We start from the raw sequence: 14,366 nt of genomic DNA, 5'->3' as shown, positions 1-14,366 counted from the left end.
ATCAATAGAAAAACAATACTGTGATACATTTTAAGATTTTTTTTAATTAAAAGGGGGGGAAACAAAAGCACACATTATATACATATATCAATAAATCTTGCCTCTACAAAAATATTAGTGTATCCATAGTGACAAAGAACGGCTTCATGAACAAGTGAAAATAGATTTCAAATTTTATTTTATTCTTTAGCATATAGTAGATATAAAATTTGAAATATTTTAAAAAGTGCAATTTTTAAAACAAGGTGTGAGGCAAAGCACAATATTTAAAAGGTTTGTTTAAATGTCTGTAAAGTAACTATTAAATTGGGAGTTGTTCATTATTGCCATCTGCAGGAATAAAGGGTGCAATTGCATACTATAAAATTTTCTATGGCTGTAGGAATAATCACATATCAGTTTTTTAACATCCCTTTCAGGATAGAAAGTACTTATTCGCAGACTTAATCCAAACACTTCGAAACCAAGTGATTTTCCAGATCTATTTCAATTTCAGTAAACATCCAAACTGGCTCAGAAATTACCTCAATCATGCTACAGAATGATCTTTTCTAAGCAATAGGAAACAAGAAAATGCAGTCTTTCTGATTTACTGGCTTTCTAATTAGCTTTTTAAACTATTGACTATGGTATCCTTATGGAATAAGCTTTTGAAGAGGGAGTATTATTTTATAATGATTATATTCCTATTTGATAGGCTATTTCCAGAAAACATTATAAGGGAATAATTATTACATAAATAGGGGTTTCATTTAATCCCTGATTTAATAAATACCTGAAATGATTGTAAAAGATTATCCAGGGAATGGACACTGAAATGACATGTAGATTTGTTTTTATTTTCTGCCTGGATGAAGACCAGTAAATTGAAACTTATCCAAAATAATTGCTATGTTACTAAATTAAAGAAATCATGTCTACAATATAGCATGTAGTTAATTTCAGGCTATTATTGAAAGTAGGGCAGACATTTAATGTCCTGAAATAGCAATAGCAGACCAGTTGCCAAGCGCCCAAATACAGTCAAGTGACTGAGGGGAAAGGCACACTGAAATTTCTAAACTGGATTGTAAATCTCTTCTGTGGAATTAACTGGCTTTCCATTCTTGCATGCTGTCAGTTATATAAATTGCTACTTAATGTCCAAGTGGGCATGAAAGTGTCCTAGCAGATTAGATGTCAGTGCTTAACACTTACAAACTTGGATTGATATTGTTCTCTTGAAGTATATCATCTCCAAAAGCTGAAAGGTACAGCCCATTAATAAAATACACCATTTTTTTTTATTTATTGTAAAAGTAAGCAAGCTGACTTTTGGGCCTCCTTCTGCAAGTAAAGGATACTTTCACTGCCTGGTGAAGATGTTGTGACACTTTTTATAATTCCCCAGAAACCAGTAGTTTTGTTGTGCACTTCCCCTCTCTGGAACATGTTTCTGTGAACCATTGCTATCCTGGTTGGGAGACAAAGTTAGGAACGTAAAATTATGAAATATCAACTAAAATCTAATCACATAATAACTAAGCTAATCTTTAAATATTTGTATTTTTATGTTTCATAAAATCTAGCATTCAAAATTTAAAGGATTTCAAAATTCAGAATTCCATTCAGAAAGAAATCAAACAGGTATTATGATTTCCATTTGGTGTAGAACTGTGCTACTGCTCATGCTATTATGTCAAAGTAAAAAGTGCTTCCAAATAGGAATAAACTACATTACATTCTATGAATTACATCTACATACATTTATTATTGGAGGTGACTCATTTAAATCAGGGATATTCTAATGAATTGTTGTTAAATTAGATCTAACCTTTAACTTTGCTAGCTGGTAATGAAGAAAAGTTGAAACTTTTTAAAGTATTAGTTAAGAACATCCACATATATTAAGTAAAGAAGTTTAACTGAGGTTTAATACTCCTGTACTACTGTATAAATCTTATATTAATTTTAAATTCTAAATAGAATACTAATCCTAGATAAGTACACAAGTACACAAATCGAGATAAAATGTGGCTCTCTACTCAAATTTCACCCACACTTATATCACCATCTTCTGATATAAATTATTGTTCAATACCAAATTATTTCTTGTTGGACACTAAGATGCTCTAATGTCTTTATCTTACCTTTTCTTTTTGCTGATGATCATGTCCATTGTCTGGAGGAGTCGACGTTCTAGAGATAGAATATCAGCATCTGTGACATTCCTGTAATAGATGTATACATCTAGAATTATTCCTATGATTTCTAGAATAGTGTCTTCCCAATTCTAGTTATTCTCTGATTCTTCTCACTAATTGGACTATAACAAAAACTGCAAATTGATGATGCAAAACAATGATATATTTAGATCTAGAACTTGTATTATTGAGATAAAGAAGATGGGGACAATGATGGAGAACTCTGTCCTGAAAGCAGAATAGAGCAACAAGAAATTAATATTAAAGTGATACGATAGATGATATAGTGATAGACAGACAGACAGACATGAAGAGAGAGAGAGACAGACAGACAGAGACAGAGACAGAGAGACACAGAGAGACAGAGACAGAGACAGAGAGAGAGAGAGAGAGGTTTTAAAACTACTTTGAATCTTTTTTGAGGAAGGGAGATTTACCTGAGAAAATAAGACATATAGGTATATGGACAATTCACTGCACCAAAGCCAGAGAGCAGGGCCATGAGGGTCACCCCAATCACTCCCACCCTACTGATGAGTTGTTCTATGGATAGAATTCCTGATAAAAAAAAAACCACAAGATTAATTTCATCATTACATTTACTCAAAACAATAGAAAAGCAGAATCTCACTGCCATATTATATCTACACCATTTTGTTTTAATTATTTAGACATTCCTTCCTAAGAATACTCAAGTGTCCTTGCAATGGGGCAAAAATATGTGTGTATTTAACAGACTACTTTGCCAAAAATGAACCATAACTTTTAATATAACTGTCATAATCTTGGAATTATTCTGAATGAAGTGAAAAGCTTCTTCAACTACAGTGTCTAATTTTCCCTAGTCAACAATTGTTCCTTTTTTATGCCAAACTGAAATACATAGTAAACTGAATGGAAGCAGATAAAGAACCAGGTTGTTGTGGCTTCTAATCTGATTATCAGTGAAACAGACATCATGTCTTATAAACCTCATTTGAAAACTGGCAAAGACAGCGATATAGTTCAGTTCACTGTAGCACATCTCACTGAGTCTGAGTAAAGCTTATTGACAACCTTGTTACCTCAAATGGCAATTGGCTTATATGAAAGTGAAACTAACTCCACAAGGTCTGTGCTTAACCTTTTCACAGATTCCATGTGACATCTTTAGATAGCGGTATACAGTTAACTACATTAACAGTGTACAATTGTAATGTGAAAAAAAAACTCGGATAGCCTTCAGACTATTCCTATTTAAATTTCCATTCCAGAATAAAATAACAGAATTAGTTGGCTATAAGGGAAAAAATAGCTATTTTGGCAAGAAAGTAGAATAATATGTTATTATGGTGAACATAATTACCATTATGCTGTTTTATGTCTTCCTTAATTCTAAATAATAGGCTATATGAGTATGAGTCATTGAAACTATTCTTCAATCCATTCCTTTTTCCATGGACTTGCTAAACATATTGTCAGTAGACAATCAAAGAAAAAGAAATATATTTATAAACATATTTAGATATAGGATCCCTGCTTTGATAGGAGTTCAAGTATTCAGAATAAATAAAGTCAAAGTATTCAAAATCAGAGTCCTTAAATCTGGGAAGACAAATCTCATTTGGTGCTCAATGATTTGTTCAGAAGTAGTTCATAAAGTTGGCCACAGAATTCATCATCCAAGTAAGGCAACAGTGACCTCCACAGGTCGCTTGGAGCAAAGATATTATTCATATAGATTCAAGGCCACTGTCTATGTTTCAAAAACAGATTTACTTGAGATAAAAGCCTCATTCTCAAGCAAAGAATGTACAGTCATATCTTGTGGACAAAAAGTGAAATTTGCGAGTAGTATGAATCTACAGGTTGTGTGTAGCAGTGTAGCAAACAATATCTAGTTGTATTACGTAACCTTGAATTGTAATTCTTTGAATACCTGAGTGTGGTCCCAGTATTGACAATATTTTAATCTCAACCTTGCTTGTTCTAAGCTACTAAAACACTGGTTTTAAAACTTAATTCTGCTTCGGGAGTTCACTATGAATTTTGGTTTCTGCTTACTTTATTTGATTACATACCAATTTAACTGAAAAATCCCAAGCCCTTAAAAATGGTGAAACAAGAAAAGCCAGAATACCATAATTATGTTGTAAATTGAGTACTTATATCTTGTAATGAAGGCAATCTACAATTTTAAACTGAAATCTTTGTTAAGTTTAACAATGTACCGTATTTATCGGCGTATAACACGCACAGGCGTATAACACGCATCTTCATTTTAAGAGGGAAATTTCAGGAAAAAAAATTAAATTTCTAAATAAAAACTTTGAAGCAAAATAAGGGTAGCTCAGAACTTTTTTTTTTATTAATATTATTACCACTTATAAGGTAAATCAGTGGTCCCCAACCTTTTTGTACCAGGGACCGGTTTCAAGCAGAAAATTTTTGCAAGGACGGGGGGAGAGAAGAGAAGGAGGCTTCGCTCTCTCGCTGCTCCACCATCCAAGGAAGAAACTGCTTCAAAGAAGCGGGGCTTTTCCTGTCGCCGCAGCTATTCCGAGCGCCCGTTTCACCCCCACTCCCACCCGCGCGCGCTTCAATCCACAGTGTCCCATTCTGCCTGCCTGCCTGCCTGCCTTAGTTTCTGGTTGTTTGGGAGCAGCTTCGCTGAGAATAATAACTATTCGCCTCTTTTACTCAGCCGAAGCTGTTCCGATTCAACCATTAACGAAGGCAGGCAGGCAGGCAGAACGGAGCACTGCGGGCGGGCGGGCGGACGGGGTGGGGGTGGGGAGAAACGGGCGCTTCAGGGAAGCTGCGGCGACAGGAAAGCCCCGCTCTTTGAAGCAGTTTCTTCCTGTGCTGGTGGAGGAGCGAGAGCGACTGAGAAAGCTGACCCAGAGAGAAGGACAGGCTTGGTTGCTTCCTCCCTCCCCTTCTTTCATTTGTGTCCTTGATCCCGATCCCAGCAGCATTCACCGAAGGCTTCTTAACATTATATCGGCGTATAACACGCATACATCATTTGCCCCCTATTTTCAGGGGGGAAAAAGTGCGTGTTATACGCCGATAAATACGGTAATTGTCTATTTAAAAATAACTCTTTTTACAAACTAGGGCTCTCTTCATCATTAGCAAGCAAATGTTAGATATAATGGAAATTCCTGTGTTTTTGTTCTGATCCTTATTAATACATGAAATATTAGGCATGAAGTTGTTCCAAATAATTAATTCCATTATTGCATTATGATTATTTGCACTCCCAACTTGCACATTACTAACATATGTGGATGTCTTGTTATCTAGGGAGGCCAGTAGCAGCAGGAGGAAGATGGTGAAAATCAGCTGGGGATATTTGGGGGTGAGATAGCAGTGGTAGGCAATGACGATGTACAGAGTGGCCAAAAATGCAGAGAGGTGGGGAAATAGGCAAGTGGGATGCCACTCAGTGGTGTGATTATATATATATCACCTAATAACAGCTCTGCTTAGTGATGGCAATTCCACCCCCAATTATGATAATTAAGCAAAGACTACCTAGTACAAAGAAGCCAAACCACAAATGTGTTCATGCTCTCAAAACATTGCAAGAGGAGCTTTTTTGCACTCAAGTCAGAAGCACTGAGGCACTTCCAGGTTGAAAGGATTAGCCTGTATCATCACCACTGCCCTAGTTGGGGGCTCCTTTCATATCCCCAGCAGAGGACATGAAAAGCAAGAAGAGCTTATCCAACAAGCTAGCCCAATCAGTGGTGGGATTCAAATATTGTTGCCACTGGTTCGGTGGGCATGGTTTGGTGGGAGCGCTTTGCGCATGTACACACACGTGTGCACACACACGCCAAATGGGCACTTTGCATAGGCGCAGAGGCATTTGCGCAGGCGCAGAGGCATTCTATCTCATCTCCTGCAAGCCTGCACAATCTCCGGATCGCTTCAGCAGCTGCCGCATGGCACTAATCTGTGCCGCACAAAGCAGCTGCGCTTCAAATTCAGCGGATAAAGGTGAGTATGGGAGCCCGGGCGGGTAGGTGGGCCCAACAGCAATGCCATTAGAGCAGCGGAGAGAACCGGTTCAGTCTCCGCTGCTCATCGCTCCTGCCGGCTCTCCAGAACCAGGCAGAACCGGTCAAATACCACCAAGCCCAATGGTTGGGAGAGAGCCAGTTTTTCAAAGCCTTATGGAAAACTAACAGGGTCAGGACCAAAATTCTGGGATGTATTCTGATCCAAAAGACAGTCACAGCAACAGAGCAAGAGAGAAGGCACCTGAAATTCCCATCAATAGCTGCACAGATTTTAAAAAACATTCAGATGTGCTTTTGTAAGTTAATGAAATAATAAAACTCACCATGTTTTGGACTAAGGATAGGAAATGGATCTCCCAGTTTCCAGAAGAAATACATAAATATTAGCCAGACAACACAGGCAAAAAGAAGTCTATGTCTGTGTACTGTAAGTGATATAAAGAAAATTAAGATTTTATGTTAATTACATTGAAAATATTATTTAAATATTATAGTGCCACTATAATTTTTATTTTTTATTTTCAAGATTCATGATACTTACACAATCGAATGTTGCTCACAACAAAGTAACCAATATAAAAGGGCACCATGAACACCAGAACAAGCAAAATCACGCAAAGATTTAATTTCCAATGGAAATATCGAGAGCTGGAAGTAACAGAAAGATTGATCACTAATCATTGTCACAAAATAATTCTAGCTTTATTTTTTTTCTAATTTTTTCTGCATAAAATAATCTGAAAGATTTACACTTATAATCAAATAGTTTTAGAAATAAGCACAGCAATAAACTATATACAAAGTTATACATTAAATGTTCTTGTCAAAATTATTTATATAGTTATATGATATTTGCTCTTTTCTACCAGTTAACTTTTTAAAAAAAATAAAGTTATATAATTTTCCATTAGTATAATTTCAGAAGGCACATTTTTTGATATATGTTATTTGTCTAAAAGCATGCATTTTAAGCTTCAAAGTCTAAAAAGCATGTAAAGATTTTCATCAATGCACTTCAGAGGGCAATTGTTCATTATCAAGCAAAGATACTGTAGTAAATAATACATAAATTATTGAGAAAAATAAGTCTTCACTGAACTGGAATTATACAAATAGAATTATATGCATTAAGGGACCATACATATTTTGGCATTTGCTGATACTGCTCGGAAAGCTTAGTAATTTTAGATCAGAGAACCAATAACTTATATCATACTATTTGTGCCAATTTCTTTAATGTGTCTTTGCCATTAGGAATGTTGCCAGTACTTAACAGCAAACGGTTTTTGGAAAGAAACAAGTGAAAAAACAGCCTAGCCATCATTTTTTTTACTTTTTTAATATTCAGCTACACATTAATATTGTATATACTCACTTCTTATATTTAAACATACTAAAACATTAAACAGTGATGAAGTCACAAATAAATAAGCAAATCTATCAATTAAGATCTCAGTGCTATGCTATGAGCAGGATGTTAGTGTCATCTTACCTGCTGCTTAGGATGCCTAGAATCTCAAAAATGATAAGTTCAAACATGGTGCATGAAAAAGCAAAGGTTACAGAGAAGACAACCTGTACAACATACTGCCGAACCTGTAACAAAGCAAACATAAACGTTTTTGAATGTAATGTAATAAAAGATCAGACTATTCTGGAATTAAATACATACAGGATGATATTATCTATGCATGTATTTGCTGAGATAAAATCTGTACTAATAATATATTTACATTCCCAACCTGAACATTTCTATGATCACAAAGATAAAAAGATTTTTTTTAAATAAAGATATTAATCTAAGATTTATTTTCTTAGCATTAATTTCTCTGGATAACTGTTTTCATATAGCACAATGGCAAACTTTTTAAAAATCTTTAAAATATCTTTTTTTTTAACAATTCTCAAATGCCTTTAGTTCTATCAAATGTCTATTTCTGTGCAAGTGCACAGTTTGTGCATTCTTACAAGGCATATTATAATGGGTATTTTTTTACATATTCTATATAACTAACTATAATAATATTTTATTTGTGGTCACAGACCAAAACACAAGTACAACAAAAGAAGAACAAGAAAATTAGTCATGAACAATTGGTCACCAAAAACTTGACTAAGGGGAATTACAGTGTTCTCCTCTGATGATTACATATTCTATATTAGTGGTTTTACTTTTAAATCACAGAGAAATTTTAATTACAAGTCAGTGTTCTGATTAATTCCTAATATTCTAGTTGCTGTAAGCCTTGTGCATGGCACTAAAGACCTGGCTGTTCCCCTAGGCATTTGGGCTGGGAGGTTAAGTGAGCTCTTTCAGCTAATGTTTTTATGGTAAAATGAAATTTATTTTTCCAATCATAAAAATTCCAACTTACAAAAAACCCCATTTTTTTACCATTGGTTTTAACTGTTTAACTGTTGTTGAAATTATTGGCTTTTGACATGTAGGTTGCCCAGATAACTGCTATTAATTTATAATTTAAATTTCTCACCTCATAGTCTTTGAAGAGCCGGCGCATGAAGAACAGCCATCCAAATCCAAAAAACAGCACCTGCAGAAGTAAATAGAAAGAATATCACCAATAATTGTAAACTCAGTACCTGGAATAAGCATATGTCCCTCACCTGACAAAAATTAAAATTAAAAATAAAATAAAACAGAAAAATATATTTTTAAAAAAAGCAAATAAACTCAAAGGACAGACTCAATGGACCACTAGGTTTTTTTTCTGCCATCAGTTTTGCATGTTTCTATCTATCTATGTTTCTAATAGTAATGGCTAGAATGCTATTTCCAAAATGTGGGCATCTCAAAGCATATAACCCATTCTGAAGCTGAGGAAAGTTTTGTGGAGACTGCATAAATTCAGGCATGATATTCCCCTCTGAAAAAAAAAATCGGGGCCGGCCAAAAGAGACCCCCTCACCGTGCGCCAAGAAATCGCTGCCCAGCTCCCTTTTCCTGCCGCTCAGCGGCTTCCACTCGCACCGCCCGCCGGCTCCGCCCGGACTCCGCTCGCCGACCGCCCGCCCGGGCTCCGCTCCACACTGCCCGCCCGCCCGGCTCCGCTCCGCCAGGTATCCGGCTGGGGCTGTCAGGAGTTGCTACCGCCGGCGCGGCTCTGCGCGCTCCAGTCCCGCGTTGCCTCGGGAAGGGAAAGGCAAAACCAGGAGCCGCTGCTGCCGTTGCAAAGCGCCACCGCGGCTCTTCCTTTTGCCTTTCCTTCCTGAGGCAACGCGGACTGGAGCCACGCAGAGCCGCGCCAGCGGTAGCAACTCCTGACTCGGGCCTCCGAGGGGAGGGAAGGAGGAGAAGAAGGGGGGAAAGGGGGGGGCGATTCCCAAAAAAATTGGAATTCTGATTTTAATCGGAAGAATATCATGTCTGATAAATATATCTCTCCATCATGAAAAGTATTTAACAAACAAAATAAAAAGGACAACATTTCACACAAGGATCATATTTCATTATTATTTACATAGTATTTATAAAAAAATAAACTTGCACAAAGCCATTTTGGTTCTTGAAACTATTTCAAATCCTAATATGAATGTCCTGGAGAATATTAAATTTAATCAATTAATAAAAAATACACCATGCAAACAGAGATATTAGTGTAAGTATACAAGTAATCCTTGATTTAAAATTGGCTTCTTAGTGACTATACAAAGTTATGATGAATATTCCTGGGGGTACTTATGAACCCCTTCTGAAATTCTCATGGCTGCGCCCCCATGTAATTTTATCCTTATATTTTTATTTATTAAAGAAATGAGATCTCAGGATGCAGGTGTTTCCAAAAAACACAGGCATATTTTCTAAAAGGGATAATTAATCATTCTTTGCTTTTGTTTCTTCATTCCAGCAGACCTTGAAAGGCATTTCAAACCAAAAACCCCCAAAAATTAAAAAAAAAAATATAAATTTTTTTTTTTTTTTTTTTTTTTTTTTAAAAAAAAAAAAAAAAAAAAATAAAAAAAAAAAAAAAAAAAAAAAAAAAAAAAAAAAAAAAAAAAAAAAGTTTCTTTGGAGAGAACCAAACACCAACCCCATCCCAACCTGCTCCTGCTAGAACTTCATATGTAATTCATAATCTAAGAATTGTGGCTACTAAATTCTAATTGTTAATATTTCAACAGCTCTTATTAAATGTATTAGGATTGTGCATAATTTATTAAACTACATTTATTAATTTAATAACTGACCAAAATTTAACTGAAATTTTTATAAATATATGCTTAATAGAATTCTTGAAAAGCAGCACTTCAAATCAAGAACTGAACAAACTGCTCACCTTTGGTACAGAATATCTGAACTGAATATATACTATTGCACAGAATGGGGGGAAGAGGGGAAATTGCTAACCAATGTTCTGCTACGTTTGTACCAGGGGTCCCAACCTCCAGTCTGTGGAAGGCACCTGTCCACGCAAACGAGTGAAGCCTCATCTGCTCACACAAAACCGCACCCTCCAGCCCGCTAAAAAAACTCTCTCCATGGAAATGGTCCCTGGTGCCCAAAAGATTGGGGGGCACTCTCTTAAACCATTTCTACAAATAGCATTTAAAACATATTTTGCTGCTCCTGCATTTGTGACACAATTTTTTACAATAAACCGGGTATTGTTATATACCATATACGAGTTTTAGGCTGCACCAAGGTTTTTATCAATGTATGTCATTTAGAGAATATTGTTTATGAATACCTATCTGAAGAGCTTATAGAAAGATAATACTTTTGATTATTCTGTAAACTTTCAAAAATCCTGCTTCAACAGAGGTCTTGGATTATTTCCTTCACCAAAAGTGAAAGCTCAGTCACTTTCACTTTTTATGGGCAGCAGATAAATTACAAGCATATCGACTATCTGTTCCAAAGTTCATTTTTCTTTAAAACAAATTAGATTAAATGGGATGGTTTGCGACATAACTTGCTTGTACAGTACATTAAACCGTGCCAATAGGCATGTACGACCGGGCTTAAATTATCCTATTTTGGGCACTAACATTCTAATTTTCTAGAAAAGGTGGAAAGCCACAGAACAGGATGACCAGCACCAAAGTGGGTGGACTCGGTGACAGTAGTGATGAATGCACAGTTGGAAGACCTGAAAAAGGTTTGGCTAGGGATAGATCATCGTGGGGAAGATTTATGCAGTTGCTAGGAATCAAAAACAATTTGAGGGCACATAATCACTCTTGCTAAGCCAGGCTTTTCAGTTAATAATGGATGTGCAATCAACCCCTCAAAATTAAGATGTGCAATCAACCCCTCAAAATTAAGATGTGCAATCAACCCCTCAAAATTGACCCAAGGATGCTTTTCTTCCAAGAGGCAACTGGACTTCCTGGTTTTTCTTAGAAGACATTTCGGTTCTCATCCAAGAATCTTCTTCGGCTCCAACTGAATGGTGGGGAATGGAAGGACTGCGGACAGCTGGTCATTGGTATCCTTTTAAAGAATAGTTGAGGCCACCTGGAGGTTTATCTGTGTGGTAAGCACCTCTTGGACAACCATGACCCGGATGACTGAGAATCTCCATAGACATCGCTCAAAATCGAGTAAACCATGGCTCACTTAATCACGGTTCACCACGTCACACTAACACAGCCAATTAAGAGGAATCAGGCCTCCGCGCATTTTCCGAGGCCCAATTGGCAGATGCAACCCGAGTTACATGGTCAGCAGAAATTAATTTCAGGCAGATTAATTCACCTGAACCCTCTGACGCGGGGTAACTTCTCTACAAGAAAATAAATTTCTCAAGGAAGAGTCGAATTTCCCTACGCCCCGCGTTTAAGTCCTTGATTTAACAGGGGCCGTGCTCGGCTAGGAGGAGGGAAGCCACCAAATTCAACATTCCCCGTCCTCTCCCCCACCCACCCCCCTGTCGTCCCTTGCAAGGCCAGGCTTTCCCCTATATCCGGAAGCAGGACTGCCCCTCCTGCCCGGCTCCTCCCGCCTTTCGCTGCTGCGCGCCTCAGCCTAGCTTGACGCGGGTTGGAGAAGCCCGGTACCTGGGAGATGACCATAATGCTGGAATCGATCAAGAAACTCATGGTGCACAACCAGTGCGGGGAGGAGAGGGCGGGATGCCTCTCCCCCAACGCAGCCCCTCAGCCGAACTCGCGCCTTTCCTGCAGAAGGGAGGCGCAGCCCCGCCCCCTTTCGCTTCCTCGCTCCTGAGGCGAGACCTTGGATGGGTTGCAGAGATAGGAAACGGGAAGAGCAGCCCGAGCCTTTTTCTCTCAGAAAGCGAGCCCTTGTTTGCTCCGCTTGTTTTGCGCGCTGTCGGTCTGTCTTCTCCCCCCACCTCCTCAATTTATTCCTCCCGGGGAGATTCAGGAAATTGATGGGGCACAATTGGGAAGGGAATCCCAAAGATGCTTTTTTTTTTTTTTCCCCAAGGGGCAACTGGGCTTTCTGGTTTTTCTTTGAAGATGTTTTGCTTCTCATTCAAGAAGGCTCCGGCTGAATGGTGGAGAATGGATTTATATTCCTTGCAGACAGCTGGTCATTTGCTGTCAATATAAATCCTTCCAGTCCTCATCATCCACTCAGAGTTGAAGTTTATTGGATGAGGAGTGAAAAGTCTTCCAAAAAAAAACCAAAAAAACCCCAAGAAAGTCCAGTTGCTTTGGGACAACCGTGACCCACATGACTGAGAAGCTCCACAAATACATTGGGTAGGAAATGATACCTCCTTATATTTTTTTTAATCTACCCACTATAAAAATTAATAAAAGAATGAGCAGCACTTCTTCTAATCCACTAAGTATTTTTTTCTCATAAGAGAGTGAAGGGGTACGGCAGAAAACGAGTTAGAAGTGGATTGGATTGAAGCACTTGGTCCATTTTATAGTGGTCAGTTTCATGGAACATAGAATAACAGTTGGAAGGGACCTTAGAGGTCATCTAGTCCAACCCCCTGCTCAAGCAGGAGCAAATATTAGCCTCTATCTGGGATCGAACTCATCCCTCTGAGCATTCACAAGAGTCGACCTCTACGAGATCTCTTCAAGGCAGTAGCTTTCACTTTCCTTTATACTGGAGTCCAAAACCTCTCAAGAGTCATTAAAAAGGACGCAAAGAGCACATCAACTAACACTGAAGCGGAATGGAACCAAATTTAACCGCTTGAAAAGGGAATTCATGCGGTTCAGCTGGACTTCCGGTATCTGGAATCTAAAGGCGGCCAATGGGGTGGTGGGCGGGCCAATTTACCTGTCGAATGGTTGGGGAAATAGGGCCCTTGGAATTCTGGGAGTTGAAGTCCACAAGCCATAAAGGGGAGGTAGTTCCCCAACCTCTGAATTAGAGGAAAGGAAGCAAGAGAATTGCCTTGTTTTCATAGGCTGAAGCGCGGGAATGACGGAAAGGCCTGGCTTGAGGAGGTTGTGGTAGCATTTTTAGCGGGCGGTTCCGAATTAAGTATCCTGTGAGAAAGGGCGACCCAACGATGAGGTCAGTTTTACTAAATTAGAGCCTGTTAAACAGCTAACAAAGGAGCAGGCCCTAAATATAAGTCTGTTGGCAGTTGATGAACCTCGATGGAGATATTTTTTTTCCTTTTGGACAGGAAGAATAAATGGCTGATCATAACACGGGATCATAACTTATCTATCCTCCACTGTGGTGTAAGTTGCCGACAAATTGACACAAATATGACATCAGAAGTGGCAATATGCCCAAGCTAGTGGGGCAGATATTTAGGTTCCCTAGGAGATTTCACTAATCTCGAAGTGGCTACCTTTACAAAAATCAGATTTCATCACTAAATAGTGGAGCTGGAATTCAGTAGAAAATGTAATGCCAAGTCTCACAGGCTTCAATTTACCAATGTAAGAATATGTCACTTCTAGCTCTTGTCTCTCACCTTTTAACCTCCTATCTGGTTTGTCTGTCAAAAGTTTGTTCTGCACTTACTCCAAATTTAATCCATAACAGTTTATGTGATAATAAATGATCAATCTGTGGTGCCCGTAGATATCTGTGGAGTTCTATAATCAAGTCCTTTGTTCACTGATCTTTAAATAAAGATTGCATACACATGACTACCACTGGAAGAAAGTTTCTTCCTGAGGACTTGTTTTATAATAATGCAGTCCACAAAAGATGCTTTTAAATTTATGCCAGTCTTTTCCTAGGCATCCAATTACGTGCATTCTGACT

The 14,366-nt window shown here is 38.0% G+C and overlaps 1 protein-coding gene and 1 long non-coding RNA gene across 3 annotated transcripts in view; one reads left to right on the top strand and one right to left on the bottom strand.

Moving 5' to 3' along the window:
- GPHRB (golgi pH regulator B) overlaps positions 1–12,393 on the bottom strand; it is a 19,793-nt gene extending 7,400 nt beyond the window's left edge. Inside the window, exons 1-8 of one of the 2 annotated variants that reach the window (XM_026664085.2) lie at positions 12,212–12,393; positions 8,686–8,745; positions 7,686–7,789; positions 6,735–6,841; positions 6,517–6,618; positions 2,621–2,741; positions 2,130–2,210; positions 1,344–1,453 (exon numbers count right to left, since the gene is read on the bottom strand). In XM_026664085.2, coding sequence (XP_026519870.1) covers positions 1,344–1,453; positions 2,130–2,210; positions 2,621–2,741; positions 6,517–6,618; positions 6,735–6,841; positions 7,686–7,789; positions 8,686–8,745; positions 12,212–12,253 — 727 coding nt within the window. In that variant the 5' untranslated portion in view covers positions 12,254–12,393. Of the gene's footprint in view, positions 1–1,343; positions 1,454–2,129; positions 2,211–2,620; positions 2,742–6,516; positions 6,619–6,734; positions 6,842–7,685; positions 7,790–8,685; positions 8,746–11,909; positions 12,132–12,211 lie in introns of those variants that run through there. The other variant, XM_087966626.1, reaches the window with a different exon arrangement.
- LOC148130449 (uncharacterized) overlaps positions 1–14,366 on the top strand; it is a 484,585-nt gene that overhangs the window by 178,932 nt on the left and 291,287 nt on the right. The window lies entirely within an intron of this gene.

Source organism: Notechis scutatus, chromosome 5 (assembly GCF_049901735.1).
Source record: "Notechis scutatus isolate UNSWTSFEM ecotype Mainland chromosome 5, rNotScu1.2, whole genome shotgun sequence".
NCBI classification, from domain to species: Eukaryota; Metazoa; Chordata; class Lepidosauria; order Squamata; family Elapidae; genus Notechis; species Notechis scutatus.
This window is presented reverse-complemented; position numbering and strand designations above follow the sequence as displayed.